Source organism: Sciurus vulgaris (assembly GCF_902686455.1).
Source record: "Sciurus vulgaris genome assembly, chromosome: 8".
In the NCBI taxonomy this organism is placed as follows: domain Eukaryota; kingdom Metazoa; phylum Chordata; class Mammalia; order Rodentia; family Sciuridae; genus Sciurus; species Sciurus vulgaris.
Genome location: NC_136468.1, coordinates 23,017,778 through 23,033,790, shown reverse-complemented (window position 1 = coordinate 23,033,790; position 16,013 = coordinate 23,017,778). Strand labels below are relative to the sequence as shown.

The following is a 16,013-nucleotide window of genomic DNA, read 5'->3' as shown; positions in this document are numbered from 1 at the left end:
TAGCCACACTGCCACCTGGTGCCTGTGTCCTTCAGATACTCTTGCCCCAGGCCAGGCTCAGTAAGACCTACTCCAGACCCAGGTCCTGCTCAGTCCTGCCTGAGTGACTCCTCTCCCTCTCAGTGCACCCCACCCTCCACCTCATCCCAGGGAACCTTCTCAGCAGCTCTGAGAGCTCACTTCTCCCCAAAGCCTTCCTGAAGTTCACCAACCCCACCTCAAGATTTCCCATCAGGGTCCCCCTCACCTGCATCTCCCCCTCATCCTACAATTCATTTTCCCTCACTCAGCCTGGGAAGACGTCTCCCACCTCAGGCTAGCCCTGTTTATATTAAAATCCTTATATGAAAACTTCCCCCCTTACTGGGAATAGTGGTGCTCACCTGTAATACTGTGGCTCCGGAGGCTGAGGCAGGAGGATCACGAGTTCAAAGCCAGCCTCAGCAACTCAGCGAGGCCCTAAGCAACTCAGTGAGACTGTCTCTAAATAAAATTTTTAAAAAGACTAGGGGTGTGGCTCAGTGGTTAAGCACCCTTGAGTTCAATCCCTGATAACTCCCCCATCCCCAAAAAATGAAAAAGAAAACCTTCTCTCCTTCCCCAGCAGTCCCCAGAGCAAATCTCATCCCTCTTTCCCAGGTGCCTCCCTCTCCCTCACTATTGCCATCACTATGTTCAGACTGACACCCACAATCAGCAGAATCCTGATGCAGCCCCCCACCCGCCCTGCCACTCTGTGCTTCTCAAGCACTTCATACTATGATAAAGGCATTTGGGGACTGAGCACCCAAGGCTGGGAAAAGCCAAGAGCACTGAAGATAAATATGGCGCTGTCTGGAGTTGGGGGCAGGGGAGTGGGTTAGGGGCATTTTTATTTGTACTTATCAATAATCATGCTTTTTAATCATCACTGATATTGCTGCCATGAGCTGGGCACAGTGCAAAACCTGTCCACGTTGTCACCGTCAGGACAAATGCAAGGCAATCTGCAATCACTTTAGAGGAGGAAACAAAGGCTCAAGGAGGCTCACTATCCACAACTGCATAGGTCATCTGACCCAAAGTCTGAGGTCTCCACCACACCAAGCTGCCTCTCTGGTGCCCAGGATTTACCTATCAAATGCCTATCTGAGTGATGGTGTTCAATCAGCCCGTTTTTCAGCAGCTCGGGGAACATGGAAGCCCAGACATCTTATGATGGTGAAACAGGAGATCCCTTCCATTTTTATTCTGTCTCACAGTTAAGAAAACAGGTTTGCAGGTATGACCTGCCATGTGGTCAGTCAAGAGGATATCAAAGCAAGGGCCCTGGATTAACACTGTTTACCTTGGAGGCCTCATGATCCAGCATATGGAGGACAATTCCTCAGGAGAGGGCACTGTAAACCGGTTGTTTTGCATCAGATCACAGAATTCCAGCAGTTCGCCGCTTCTGCCAGTCCACCAGAAAGCAGCCTGATGGAGCTGGCCGCCCCAGCTCTCTAAAGTGCAGCCCCCCACCCACCCTGCCACTGTGCGCTTCTCAAGCACTTCATACTATAATAAAGGCATTTGGGGGACTGAGCACCCAAGGCTGGGAAAAGCCAAGAGCACTGAAGATAAATATGGCACTGTTTGGAGTTGGGGGCAGAGGAGTGGGTTAGGGGCATTTTTATTTGTACTTACCAAGCTCCTATCATGGCCCAACCCCATCCTGGCCTTGGGGAGGTTTTTGTGACAGTGAAATGGGTTTTGAGCAGTACCCAGGTGCCAGGAAAACCAGGCCCATGGGCTTGGGGCTTTAGCCACTGGAGGCTCTGGAGTATCTCTCTCTAAGAACAGTAGGGGTCTTTCCCCAGAGCCCCCACCCTCTTCTTCACAAAAGGGTAGCTCCACCTATTTAAGCTCAGAAGCACCAGGAACTAAGCCATCTGGCTCTAAGGTGGTGCTAAGAACCTCCCTCCTCCCAAAAGGGTCGCCAGTGATCACCTCAAGAACAGGGCTGAGGGGAACCCACCCACCCACTCCAGCAACCTCTCAACCCTGAGGGTTGTGCAAATCCAGACAGCCATCCTCAAAACCGTTCCCACAATTCCTCACAATGCACCCCCTCCTCCAGGGCCATACACCCTACACCATTGGGAGTGACGTTCCATTTCAGGCCAGGCGAGCGTCTGGGACCACCCAACCACCAGAGGCCTAAGCCTCCTTGACATGAACGCCAGCCCTCCTGCACTGCCAAGGTTTACTGACAGGCTGAGGAGACACTGTACTGCCATCTCATCCTCCCTCCATAGATTCTAGTCCCAAACCACCAGCACCTGCAGCAGCAGAGTCCCTTCCCTGTATGGACTGTCACCAAAGTATGCCTGGCCCTTGGTTGGGAGCCTGCTTTCAACTCTTTCTGCCTGCAAACATGTGCTCAGGTGGGCAACAGAAAACACGAAATATGCCTGTCTCCTGGTCTGAGTCTCTGGCCATTTGTGGGGACTTTGGGACACCTGCTATGGTTGGGTTTGCAGCCACTACCTGTCTCTCCAGAAGAAAGTAACACTTTGCCTTTAGAAGTAGCAGAGTGGAGGTGTCTTTGAGATGCAATTCTCTCATGAGAGTCAGCACAGTGTCTAAGGTGTATGTAAGATGCGGCCCAGTCCTCTTTCATGAGAGAAGTTCCTGTTTGCACAATGGGGCTAGAGGGAGTCCCACCATTCTGGTTATGCACTCAGAAGGATCTGTTCCTTTGGCGACAGGGAGGCAGGGTCCCCACCCAGGCGGTGATCCTGGGACTGTGGAAGAATCACTTATACCTCGCCACCAGCACCAACACGGGCTCAGGTGGGTCAAGCCTGCACACCTGAAAAAAATCCGTGAACCAGTGAGCCATCGCCTGCGTGGACCCGTACTGGAAGCTTCTCACTTGCTTTACGTACTTCCTCGTGAATCCCTAGCATGCTGCTTTGCCTAGAATCAACGACTGCACCATTCTGTCCCTCACCCTCTCCAACGAGAAAAGAAAGGGTGCCTTAAGGGTCCCGCGGTAGCGTGGAGACTTGCGGTACCCTAAGTTTCCCTTCTCTTCCCCGCAAACCCTTCAGCTTCGGGCGCCCGCTTGGCCACCCCACACTCCAACGCCAGCTCCGGGAGAGAGTGAGCTAATCCCCGTTTCAGGCCCCGCACCTGCAGCTTTCTGGGTTTGGAGGGGGCGTGGATGGCGCAAGGTCAGGGCTCTGCCTGTGGCCCGGGTGCACAGTGGCTGCTCGGGGTAGGACCAGGCGGCGTAGGAGCCCGGTAGGGGTCCCAGCGGAGCCTGCGCTGGCTACTCACCAGCTTCCTGGGAGAGCGACGGCGGCAGCAGGAGAAGCAGCAGGAGCAGCGCCGAGAGCGCCCGCGCGGAGCGCATCGTGTCCTCGCCTCGGGGCCCGAAGCAGGTGGCTGCGGAGCTGGCGCAGGGTCTGTGCGTCTGGGCAGCTGGAACGTGGGCGCCGCTCCGGGAGGCCTGGCGGTGGCTCCCAAGGCCTGGCGGTGGCCCCGGGCTCGGGAGTCGTGCTCGGGCGGCCCCTCCTCCCTGCCGCAGAGCCGGGCTGGGGCGCAGAGCCAGCGGTAGAGGAGCGGCAGCAGCTGAGTCCGGGCGGTGTCTGCGCGTTTGCTGCCCCGCCGGCGACTGCGGCGACTCCCGCCCCGTCCCGTCCGCGCCGGCCTCTGCCCCCTCCCCCAGGAGCGCGCCTGCAAGCCGCAGCCGGGCCGGGCGGGGCGGTGGCTGGGCGGGCGCTGGGCCGCGAACAATGAGCAGAGGAGGAAACTCCGCCCTGGAGTGCGGCGGGAGGGGGAGCGCGGGCTGGCGGCCCCGCGCCGGAGGGTGCGCGTGTGTGCGTGTGCGCGTGTGCGCGAGTGTGTGTGCGCGGGGCTGGGGTGGTGTGGGCAGAGTTCCCGCCCGGCAGCCTGCCCCGGCGCGCGCTATCCCACGCAGAGTTTTGGAGGGATCAGGCGGGATCCCCCACTCCTCCCGGACCCCAGCACATCTTGAGCGAGAGAGACCCCGGCCCTATGTGTTCACTGGTGACCAACCCTTCGAGACCTTGCGTGCTGCAGCGCGTTCTGCAGCTACGCCCAAGAAGCGCGTCTCCCACCAGGCAGGTGGAATTCACCTGCAGGCGGGCCCGATCCCGCACGACTTTGAGCAGATGTGTGGTGCAGGATGTGCACCCGGCAATCTGGACCAATTTATTGCTTAATCTCTCCAAGCCTATGTTCCTCCCGGTGAAATGAAGGTGATGGTTTTCTAAAAGGCAAAATTTTCAGGGACTAATATGTGCCAATCTGTGTTCTAAGTGTTTTACATACGTTAATTCACTTAGTCTTACAACAGCCCTATTTTAAGCTTCAATTTGGAGACAGGGAAATTGAGTCAAAAAGAGGCTAAGAAACTTGTTCCGGATCACCTAACTGCTTAAGTGGCAGACCTACTTCTGAGAGTAGTTTGGGAAAATGCTTTATACAGTGCCTGTCGTGTAATAATTGCTTGATACAAATTAAGTTATTCTTGCTGTATAAAAAGGCAGTAATAAAGACTTAGGGCTTTGAGTCAAACCAAACTTGGCCTCCAAACCTAGGTATGCTAACTTAATTCTCTTCATCCGAAAAAGAGATAATAACGCCTACCTCCAAGAGACTTAGATATGATAATTCAGGAAAAGCACTTAGCCTAGGGCCAGGAACAAGGAAAATCTCAATGCACGAAGCAGCTCGTGCTCAATGGGAGGATGAGAGAAATTTGCAAACTCGGGGTAAAGAGTGAGAGTTGGTTAATTTCATAAAGGCAAGTTTACCCGGTGAAAGAACAAAGAAGCCATCCGCTTCCCCACCGCCACCCCACCCAGCTGCATTATTTCAAAAAACGCTGCTTTGGGGGATGCAGACCCTGGAACCCGCTGCAAAGGAGGCACTGCAGTGTCGCCCGGATGCGGAGCTGCTGGGGGAGGGGTGATTAACGCTGGAATCGGGGAAGGCGTAAATTTGTCTCACGTGACTCCTCGGTTGCTAATCCGGAGTCTTTCTGCCAGATGGGGCTGAGTTGGGGGATTTTCCCCCATCCCAGACCCAGTCGCGTCCTAAGGACTGTGGACTGCGTGAGCAACTCAAAACTATAGCCTGCGAAACCGCTGCTCGCAGGGCCCCTAGTCAGTGGATCAGCGCAGGGAGCTCAGGAGCCCTGACGGGTTCCGCTGCAGTCGGCCTCAAGCTTGGGAAAGGCTGACTGGCTGTTTTCATCAGGAAGTTTCTGCAGGATCGTTCTGGCCCCATTTTCCACGCCACATATGGGAAAGACAAAGGGTGTTCCCTCTGAATACCCTGGGTGTGTGGGTGTGTGTGTGTGTGTGATTATCTGATATTTTTTCAGTGTTGTTCCTCTGACATCCGTGCCAACAAAAGGCTTGCTTCTCCTCTGAACCCAAGCAATACCTTTTTAAAACTACGATCTATTTTTTTTTTTTTTTTTATTTAATCGTATATTCTCTGACTTAAACACTTGGTGAATCAACTCTTAAAAACTCAGAAACAATCACATTAACTTTGCAAAACTTGGGGCATTTAAAAATCCACACCATTGAGTGTTAGTCTCATTACCAAATGAGCAGATATCTGGATTGAGTAAATGAGCTACTCTCTGTATCTGAAGTCATAATTGTGCTGTATAGTACCCCTGTATCCTAAAGGCCTCCCAACTTCTGTACAACAGAGCTTTGGGAAAGAGGCAGTCTGGTTTTAGAGCTCACCTGTGGTGAGTGAGTGGAGTCGTACCCAGGTAACTGGCTTGTGCCAGTGGCCCCATTTAACAGCATGCTCCAACTAATGAGCTTGCTGGCCCAGAACATGAATTTGTGGTTGAAATACAAAGCTCTTTACAGATGCTGTTCCACAATCCTTGTGGGATTTGTTGCATTTTGGTTATTTGTTTACATGTGTTAACTCCCCTAGCAGACTTCGTACTTCTTACATGGGGTCTTTCCTGGTCATCTTTTACTTCCTCAGACCACCCAGAAGACCACATCCTATGTAAGATATAGATACTGAGTGCATGCATGAGTGCCAGCTGGGAGATTTCGCACAGGAACCTGTGGCGCAAGACTTTAGTTTTCCATCATCTCTGGTATGCAACGTTAGAGGTCATGACTCTTGACTGCAAGTGCAATTTGGTGATGCTGCTAACCTCATCCCCAAGTGTAGGCCCTGTAAGTCCTCTAGGTCTCATCTTGAATAACTCTGATCCCCAGTCACAACAACAAGGGTGAGACAGAGCCCCCCTCCCCCACCCACATCCCTAATAAAAAATTAAATGCATGATATTCTCTAATTCCATCCATAGAATATCATGCTAAGCAAAATAAGTCAAACCCAAAACACCAAAGGCCAAAGGTTTTCTCTGATATGCAGAAGCTAATTCACAATGTGAGGTGCGGGGTGGGGGGGGGGTGGATAGGGAAGAATAGAGTTACTTTATATTAGGTTGAAGGGAGTGAAGGAAGGGGAGAGGGTATGGGATAGGAATTATCTGGGTGAAACAGACATTATTACCTTATGTACATGTATGACTGCATGACCAATGTGATGCTGCAATATGTACAATCAAAAAAATGAGAGATTACACTCTATGTATGATCTAGCAAAATGTAGAAATGCATTCTACTGTCATGTACAACAAATTAGAACAAATTTTAAAAAATATTTTTTTTAAAATCAAATGCACACACTTAGCCATCCAGAGGACACTGTACCAACTCCTAACTCATAAGAAGTCGGCGATGCTTTTGTTTTTGTTGTGCTGAGGATGGAGCCCAGGGCCTCATCTCTACGAAGCAAGTGCTCTACCACTGAGCTCCATCTCCTGCCCTGGGGATGCTCTTACCTGCTTTCTAAACATTGGCATATGAGTTCTCTGAGGACCAGAGCAGTATTTTGTTCCTCTTGGAATCTAGTGCCCAGCGGGGTGGTTACTGACCCCCAAGAAAGTGCTTAGTTTTCAGAAACTGAATAGATGAAGAAATATTTGGATTGTATCAACAAGATTGGGCTTTATCTGACTGCTGAGTTACATGATTCTATAAAGAGCGACTGGAGTTTGAGTTCGGCACCTCATCTCAAGTCATGCCTATATGTCATAATATTCAGCCACATCTACTGTCACAGAGTGTGTCAAGTCTGAGTACCATACGAGAATGCAAACACAGGCAGCGTAGTCTCCACCTCAAGGGAGAAGCAGCACCTGTACACAGACATGGCTAGTTTTTGTTAGGGGCCATGATCCATGGTGTGGGCAGCAGAGAACAAGACCACCCAGCTTTGTGGGGAGATCAGCAAAGGCTCCTGCAGGAAGGATGTGGGTATTTGAGGAAGATTAGGACTTCAGTAAGGGAAGAATGAATGGTAAGGCATCCAGGCAAGTGGAGCCACAGGTGAAAGTGAAGTAAAGAGCTGAGATCTGCAGGGATTGTTCCCTAAGCAGAGCACAGAGTTTGTGGGATAAATGGGATATGAGACTGGAGAGGCGGTGGAGGCAGGATCTTGTAGACGAGAATTCTTGAAGGGTTGTGAAATGGGAAGTGCAAAGCCACCTTTCCACGTTAGCAAGGTCGTTCTAACTGTAGTGGACTTGGGGATGAGTGGGCAGGTGTGAAATGCAGGTGAGCAAGGGCAGCTGTCCCTGAAGGCCTTGAACTTGAACAGGGGCAGCAGGAGAGGAGAGAAGGGCTGATGCGAGAGGTATTTGGAGGACAGAGGGATGTGCCCTGGTGTGCACAGTGTGCCTGGTGTACCGAGGTACAGAGGCTCAGCAGGAGTCAAAGCTTCCAGTGTGGGCTACTGGCTGGGTCATCTGAGTCCTGTGGTTGGTTGTGAGAGTGAGTGGCATTAACTGAGGAGATGAGGAAGAGAAACAGATTTGGGAGGAGTAAATGATAAATCCAATTTCAAACGTGTTGACACTGAGGTCCCAGAGCACACTCAGGGGCCACACCCAGACAGTCGCAGGAGCACAAGAGATGAACGAGGAGATGGAATCACTGGGTTGGGATGAAAGAAGCTGAGCCTGGCGCAGCCTTGCTGGCACTCCAGCCTGCTACCTAGACTCTCCGGGCCCAGGACCCCCTTCCCATTCCTGTGCCCACGTGGAGGAAGGAGACAGCATGCACTTAGCTGCTTCCACCCTGACGCTGACCAGGCCGGAACTGCACCCAGGTGGTGCTGGGGGAGCCCCAACTGTCCTCTGGGCGGGGCGCACAACACTTCACTATCTTCACATGATGACGTTCTCATAAATCCAGAAAGGGAAATGTGTTACCATTATCTGGTTTTACAGACAAGGAGGCAGAAGCCTTATTTCCCTGGCATCTACCTGAAGGTGGGTGTGGCTTTGCCATGTGGCTTCCGCCCAGATGCTGATGTGGAGATGCTGCATCTCCCCGACGATTCTGAGCGCCTGGAGGATAGAGCGGTCTCCCGCTGCCCTTGGAACCTGGGTTGCGTCTGGTGCTTGCACCTGCATCTCTTTCCTCTCCTGCCTCTCCTTCACCTGCCAGAGTGCTGGCCTCGGAATCAGAAGTGACCGTGTCCCTCACCGGCTCAAACTGCTCAGCTTTCCTGTGGCCCAGATTCCCTAATGTGGTGCTCAAGGCCTTCGCTGTTCCCTCCCACTGCCTGGTAGAGGGCCTTTGAGATTCACCTCCCGAGATTCAGTCTCCGGTCTTTGGTGATGCAATTCCTTGGGGCTGGAGCAGTGGAAGGCTCACTTATTGTATAGCTGGTTCTGATCTGGCTTCTGTCCCTCAGGCCACAAACAACCTTTTCCTACCTTGGGTGACCCTTGCCCTGTATCAGTGACTTAATCCCTCTTTGACTTCATGTGTGTTTTGTTACAGACTTCCAGTTCTTTCTTTGAAGGCAAGAACAAACTTTATTTATTTATTTATTTGGTACTGGGGATTGAACCCAGAGACTCTTTACCACTGAGCTACATCCCCAGTCCAGTTTACTTTTTTATTTTAAGACAGGGTTTACTAAGTGGCTTACGGCCTAAGTTACCGAGGCTAGCCTCAAATGTGCGATCCTTCTGCCTCAGCCTCCCAAATCACTGGGGTTACAGGTGTGCACCATTGCACCCTGTAGAATCTCATTTTATTTCATGTCCACTTAATACTTAGTACAGCATCTGGTACGTAAATTCTCCATAGTTAAATACTGTGACAGTCCATATTCTGTTGCTCTATTTGAATCCCTGAGACTGGCTAATTTTTAAAGGATACAGTTTTATCTAGCTCCCAGTGCTGGAGGCTGGAATATATAAAAGCAAAGGTGCTGGCATCTTTTTGGCTTCTGTTGAGAGTCTTCTTGCTGCACCATCACATGGCAATACAGAGCAAGGTGCTAGAGAGAGCTCCACTTTACAACAAAGCCACTTCCAAGATGATCCATTCATCCATTTACGGTGGCAGAGCCCTTGTGCATAATCACCTCTCCACACTGGGGAGATGATGCTTTGGAGATTAAGTTTTCAACACATGAAATTTGGGGAAACATTTTAACCACCACACACACAAGGCCCAGGGTTTGGTCCCCAGCCCTGCAAAACTAACTAAATAAATAATTGTGTTTCTCTTCTTTGCTCAGCTTTCCACTTGCTTATGGTATACAGGAAACTCTTTAAGTGTTCATTCCTTACTAATCACATTGTGAATAATAGCTGGAGTTTATTGATCTTCACCGCGGGTGCCAGCACCAAGCCAGATGAAAACACAGCCCTGTTTAATCTTCACAACAGTTCCATGAAGTAGGTGCTACCATCAATCCTGATTTACTGATAGGGTTTTGAGGCTCTCGTGGGAAAGTGCCTAAGATCACACAGCTATTAAACAGCGGAGTCAGGATTCACCGGCTCCAGCCTGACTCCTAAGCCGCTCACATTCAAAGAGTGAATGAATGCGTTGTAACTGCAAACTGATATTCATTGAGCCACTATTTGGCTGCTGTGTCTCATAAACAATTAAAAGGTGAAATACCTGCCCCTAGGAGCAGACAATCTACCACGCAGATGAAGCCAGCCATGAGTGCTTTCTGGATGCAAGGAAGAGATTGGTCACCTCCCCTTCTACGCACACCACACCCACCACACTACCCTGTATTCCCAACATAAACTATCCAACCCAAACAAAAGTGGACATGGCTCAGCCTCACAGTTTGCAGTTACTGAACCTGCTTTGTACAGTGCACATGAGACCATGCCCTGCATCCAAGTCAAAAAGCCCAAGAACTTGACTTTGAGTCCCAGGATCCTTTGCAAATCTAGGCTATTTCCTCCACCTATAGAAATCAGAATTGACACAGCACGCTGTGTCTTCATGCTATGATTCCCCACCTCTCTGTTTTGCCTTCCCAGGGATCCCCCAAACTGTCTTCATTGGTTGGTAATTGTTAAGGAGTTTTATTCACCTTCCTGGTAGTTGGATGCACCATGCCCAGATTTATGTGGACCCATTATTACTTCTGTCTTGGGGTACACTTTCTATTGGTGGAGCGTGAGGTACATGGTGCCTGAGTTGGTAGCTCAGGTGTTCTTCCTGCCTCCAGAATAAGTATCACTAGAGCAGCGCTGCCAGGAGCCCCAGGGGACCAGGCTGCAGACCCTCAAAGGTAAACACACTGGCCCAGTTATGGACAAATGACAGCAACGGATGAGGTTTGGATTTAGCAGGGGAGGTTCCCATGACTCCATTACCCTCTGGAGCATTGTTCTTCCCCGTCTCGGGGGCATTTTGATAACAATGCACTCTGGAGGCACAGCTGGCCTTGCAGGAGCTGCCTGTCTTCTCCAGGAAGACTCAGCAAAGCCTTTAGCAGTGTATGGGGTGGGATGGGGTGAGGAGAAAAACATGGAAACGCCCTGATTTTTGCAAAGATCAAGTAGGAATTACAGAATTCTCAAACTGGACAGAATCTCAGGGGTTTGAGTGAAATCACAGACCTGGGCTGGGCTGGAGCTCAGTGGTAAAGTGCTTGTCTGACATGTGGGAGACCCTGGATTGGATCCAAAGAAAGGAAGAAAAATCACGGACTGAGAACCCTAGAGCTTAAAGGGTCTCCCGTGATAGCCCCTTCTCTTCCTTCACAGCATTACTGGTGCCTGCATTTCCAGATCTCTCTCTCTCTCTGCACGTGTAGAACTGTCCTCCTCTGCCACTTTCAGAGCTCCATGAGATCACTGACCATGTCTGTGTTCTTGCCTACATCCCAGGACCCCCCACTGTGCCTGGCTGTAGTATGTGCTCAGGGAATACTGGCTGGAGAAATGAAACACTCTCCAGAGATAATTGAAGAAGCAAAAATTGTGTTTGGGGCTGGCAGTGTAACTCAGTGGTAAGGTGCTTGCCTGGCACGCACAAGGCCCTGGGTAGTGTCCCAAGCATTGCATCTATAAGAAGCTTTTAAATAACCCCAATACAAAACTACCTAAATATCCAATAGTAGGGAAACATTTTGATATATATGGTACAAACACACAGTGGAATATTAAAAAAAAGTAGATGATTTATTGATTGGCTATATAAAAAAGTTTAGAAATAATAATATTGTATTTTTTTGTTAAAAATTTTGAGAAAGTCAGATGTGTAATCCCAATGACTCGGGAGGCAGGCAGGAGGATTGCAAGTTCAAAGCCTGCCTCAGCAACTTAACGAGGCCCTAAACAACTTAGCGAGACCCTGTCACAAAATAAAAAATAAAAAAGGACTGGATGAAGGGTTATGGAAAATAATATTCCTGCAAGATAGCCCCTGAAGAAAGATGCAGAGAGGTGAAGCTTGGGAGGAGGGTAAACTAGTCTAGGATTAACCTCCCAGCAGATCCTTTTCTGATAACAATGACCAGGGGGAAAGGAGCGGATACTGAATGCTGGGCCTAAACCTTGACCTTGCCCCATGGAAAAAAGCCCTACCCTATAAAACCAAAATCCCCTCTGTAACTGAAGGCCATTTTTGCATCTGGAAAATGCTGTCCGGATGGATGCCCGAGTTGGTGAATGAATAAAGGCTTCTCTGAATCCATTGAAAAAAAAAAAAAAAAAAAGATGTGTTTCTGCTCTGCTCCACCATCTACCTGCTTCTGATAGCAGGAACTCTATGTGTTTGTTTCCTACCTGTGAAAGCAGGGGAAAGAATATCTGTCCCAACTCCTTTTGAAACACAAGACCAAACTCTGCAGGTTTGGGTTCAAAAAAACCTGACTGTCTGAGTTATCAGATTTGTTCACATTACTGTTACTGTTTCATTGGTCTCTCAGGGACTTCACACAGGTGACTTTCTAAGACTGACCCGGGGCAAAGCATTTCAACTCCAGGGATGAACACTGCATCTACATTCAGAGCACCCCAGGAAGGCTGCTCCTTCAACCTTCAAACCACAGGGGGAGGGGGATTTACAAGCATCTCCTCCACGCTAATTGCTCTGTGCCTGGTACCCACCACACTCTGGACACAGAGAGGGCAAAGGGCAAAGGAGGGCGGGAGGACTGAGATCCAGAGCCTGTTCCTCTTCCCTGAGGTGGGACAGCACCTAGTTTGTTGGGAAGGAGGCAGTCCTCATCCCTTTCACAAGGGGCATCATCCAGGTGAATTTCAACAGCTTCCTTCACCTCTTGGGAAGGATCTAAGTTCTGTCTGTTCTTACACCCAGGTTCTGTCCAGGCTGCAAACTTACTGGGTAAAATAGTTCAGACTCTTTAGCAGAATGTCTGGGTCCCATGTCACTTAAGATGACATTCCCAGTCCCCTTCATCATCTGGTGACAGAAGGGGCCTTGGCTCTTCTAACAGCCACTGACTACTCCGGTATCAAGACCATCCTACCTGTGCTTCTGTGGAATATGTAGCCTGCTTGTTGCTTTCTACCCAGAAATAAGGCTCCAGGCGTCCTCCCTCTGCCCAGTGCCCTGGACGTTCCCAGCCCCCAGGTACCTCCACCATATGGGTCACCCCCAAGCTCAGCTTCCACAATGGCCTATCAGCATCTTACTTTCCCCCTTCCCCCTCCCCTGTCCCTGTCCCTTCCCCTTCCCTTCTCTTCCCGTTCCCTTCCATTTTCTTTCCCTTCCTCCTTCCCCCCCTCCCTTCCCCCCCCCCCCCTTTCTCTTTCTTCTCTTTCTTTCTTGCTGGGGTCTTACTATCGCCCAGGCTGGTCTTGAATTCCTGGGCTCCTCCCCTTCAGCTTCCCTAGTGCTGAAATTCAGGTGTGCACTACTGCATAGTCAGTCCTTTTTTCCTCAATTTTTTGGGGGAGGGTACTGGAAATTGAACCTAGGGGTGCTTAACCACATCCCCAGTCCCCGACCCCCTTTTTTAAATTTAGAGGCAGGGTCTTGCTGAGTTGCCCAGGCTGGCCTCCACAGTAACTGGGATTGTAGGCGTCCACCACTGTACCTGGTTCTTCTTCTCTTTTGAAACCAAAAATCCACCCAAGGCAGTGAGATATCACTGGACACTGTAACACACTGAGTGCATGGGATAGACCAACGTCAAGGTGACAGCTTCTTAGCAGTGATAAAAGAAGTGTGTACCCCAGGGCTATAGCTGTGGCTCAGTGACAGAATGCTTACTTAGCACACATGAGGCACTGGGTTCCATCCTCAGCACCACATAAAAATAAATAAAATAATGGTATTGTGTCCATCTACAACTAAAGAAAAAAATTAAAATAAAAAAAGAAGAGTATACCCAAACTTTTGCTGGAACTATTCCCTGTTTCTTTCTTTCTTTTTTTTCTTTCTTTCTTTTGCTTTTCTTTTCTACAATACTGAGACTTGAACCCAGGACTTGATCATGGGAGGCAAGCATTCTGCCACTGAACTACATCCCAGGCCCTTCAAGGTATTCCTGGGGCTACAGAAAACTAGCCAGCCTGGAATTTTCTGTGAGATTTCTATCCTTGGACTCAGTCCTTGCAGGTGTTTTCATTTTTGTGCATCAGGTGATCATCTATGGTCAAATAATTACTGCTGAACACTTATTGTGCCAGGTTCTCACCGAAGTGTGCTGCAAGTATTATCTGATTTAATTTTCACAACAAACCTATGAGGAAGCAACTATTGTCTTCCTAACTTACAGATAAAGCTGAATCCCAATGGGTTAAATAATGTACCCAAAGTAATGCTGGTAGAGGCAGAGTTGGCCTTCGAAAGCCACACAGTCGACAGCATACTCCAAAGCACTCTGTCATTGCTACTGGAAAAACTGAGCCCTTCACATGGAAGCTCTTTCTCCCGGGAACCCTGTGTTCTTTAAGGCTGCCTCAAAAGTGCCCCAATTCTGAAGTCAATGGTCTGCATTATCCTGCCCTGTGGCGCTCTCTTCATATCGCCTCAGGTTCTTGCCCAGCTCTGATAAACGGTGGCATCCACACTGTCCTCCCTGTCCCTCCTCCTGAGGTAGAGAGAGGATGCTGCTGCTTCATGCCCATGGCTGGCTGCCCTCCTCCCAGAAGCAGCTCCACAAATGTTTGCTGATTGAAATCATGTGAACGCTGGGGTGCTGGGTTCTGCCACAGGCAGATCTGGGGGCCAGGAGGAGCTTCACACTTAGCTGGGATCCTGGAGGAATAGAGTGAATGAAAAATGCAACATCGGACATTTTAAGAGGCTTAAGATCTAGTGGGGAAATTACACGTGCACAACTTGAAGCATGAAACCTAAGCTTTATGAAGTGACATAATTATAAGGGCAAAAATACGCATATCTAGATATTAACTAGGGAGGTAGATCAACTTCAAACAAATTTGGGAATAGATAGTAAGTCACATGATTTAAAAAGTACAAATGAGCCAGGTGTACACCTGTAATTCCAGTAATGAGGGACGCTGAGGCAGGAGGATTGGAAGTTTGAGGCTAGCCTCGGCAACTTAGTGAGACCCTATCTCAAAATAAAAAATAAAAAATAAAAAAAGACTGGGTATATAGCTTAGTGGAAGAGCACCCTGGGTTCAAACCCCTGCAAAAAGTGGAAGATAAGGATTAATTTCCTCCTCCCCATTCCTTAGCCACTTACTCCCCACCCCATAGACAACCAATGTTCTTCGTGGGTTTTGGATTCCTCCAGAGAGACTCTGTTCATATGCTTAAAAAAAAAAAAAAAATATATATATATATATATATACACACACACACACACACATATACAAACTATTTTATTTGTATATTTTGATGTGTAGATTTTGGATGAGGATATTCAGCGATATAATAGTCCATCAATTAAAAGCCAGCACTTAATGAGCCTATCATGTGCACATGATCTGTTAGGAATTGGACCCCCAAAATGAATACATCAGAAAGCTGGAGCCCTGTCTGCAAGGAGCTCTGCCCAGGATGAGTACAGACAGGTCCATTTTGGGTTTTTAGCAGGGGATGCCTGGACTAGGGGTGGAGAACAGGGAAGCAAGAGAGAGGAGGGACTAGAAGTAAGTTTTTAAGAATTAACTGCTCTTCTCCATTTTGTGCCCTGGAAACTAACCAGAAAGTGAGTCGTAAAGAAGATCATAATTTCTCCATAAAAATAATGCTGTAGTTGGAGATTGCATTCGGAAATAAGAGCTTGACATCAAAATATCCAGATATGACTGGAGATGTTGTAAGGACAAAGAATTATGAACCTTCATAATCACTTAAAATAATAAACATACACTCTGAAGCTTTTTAAAAATCTACATAAATGTACAGATCACACTGATTACACTGAATAAAGCCCAAATGAATCATAAAATGAATATATAGCACATAAAAATGACAGCCTGCTGTCTCATAATTTTCCCCTGATATATCACTTATGATAATCATTAATTAAAAGATTCATTAACAGTAATTCTCTCTGCCCTTCATAGATTTTAGAAAGTTAAAAAAAAAAAAAAAACAATTTGAAGATATTTTAAGACAATGATTTTGAGGTGTTTTTCTTCATGCCGGGTATCAGAACTCAGAGCCCCACGCATGCTAGGAGAGTGCTGTACC

At 48.8% G+C, this 16,013-nt stretch overlaps 1 protein-coding gene across 1 annotated transcript in view; it reads right to left on the bottom strand.

The window, feature by feature from the left end:
- PODXL (podocalyxin like) overlaps nt 1-16,013 on the bottom strand; it is a gene marked incomplete at its 5' end in the record, with an annotated part of 75,319 nt that overhangs the window by 43,007 nt on the left and 16,299 nt on the right. Inside the window, 3 exons of the mRNA XM_079150369.1 lie at nt 3,304-3,998; nt 4,045-4,258; nt 8,369-8,613. Of these exons, the coding sequence (XP_079006495.1) occupies nt 3,304-3,998; nt 4,045-4,258; nt 8,369-8,613 (1,154 nt within the window). The remainder of the gene's footprint in view (nt 1-3,303; nt 3,999-4,044; nt 4,259-8,368; nt 8,614-16,013) is intronic.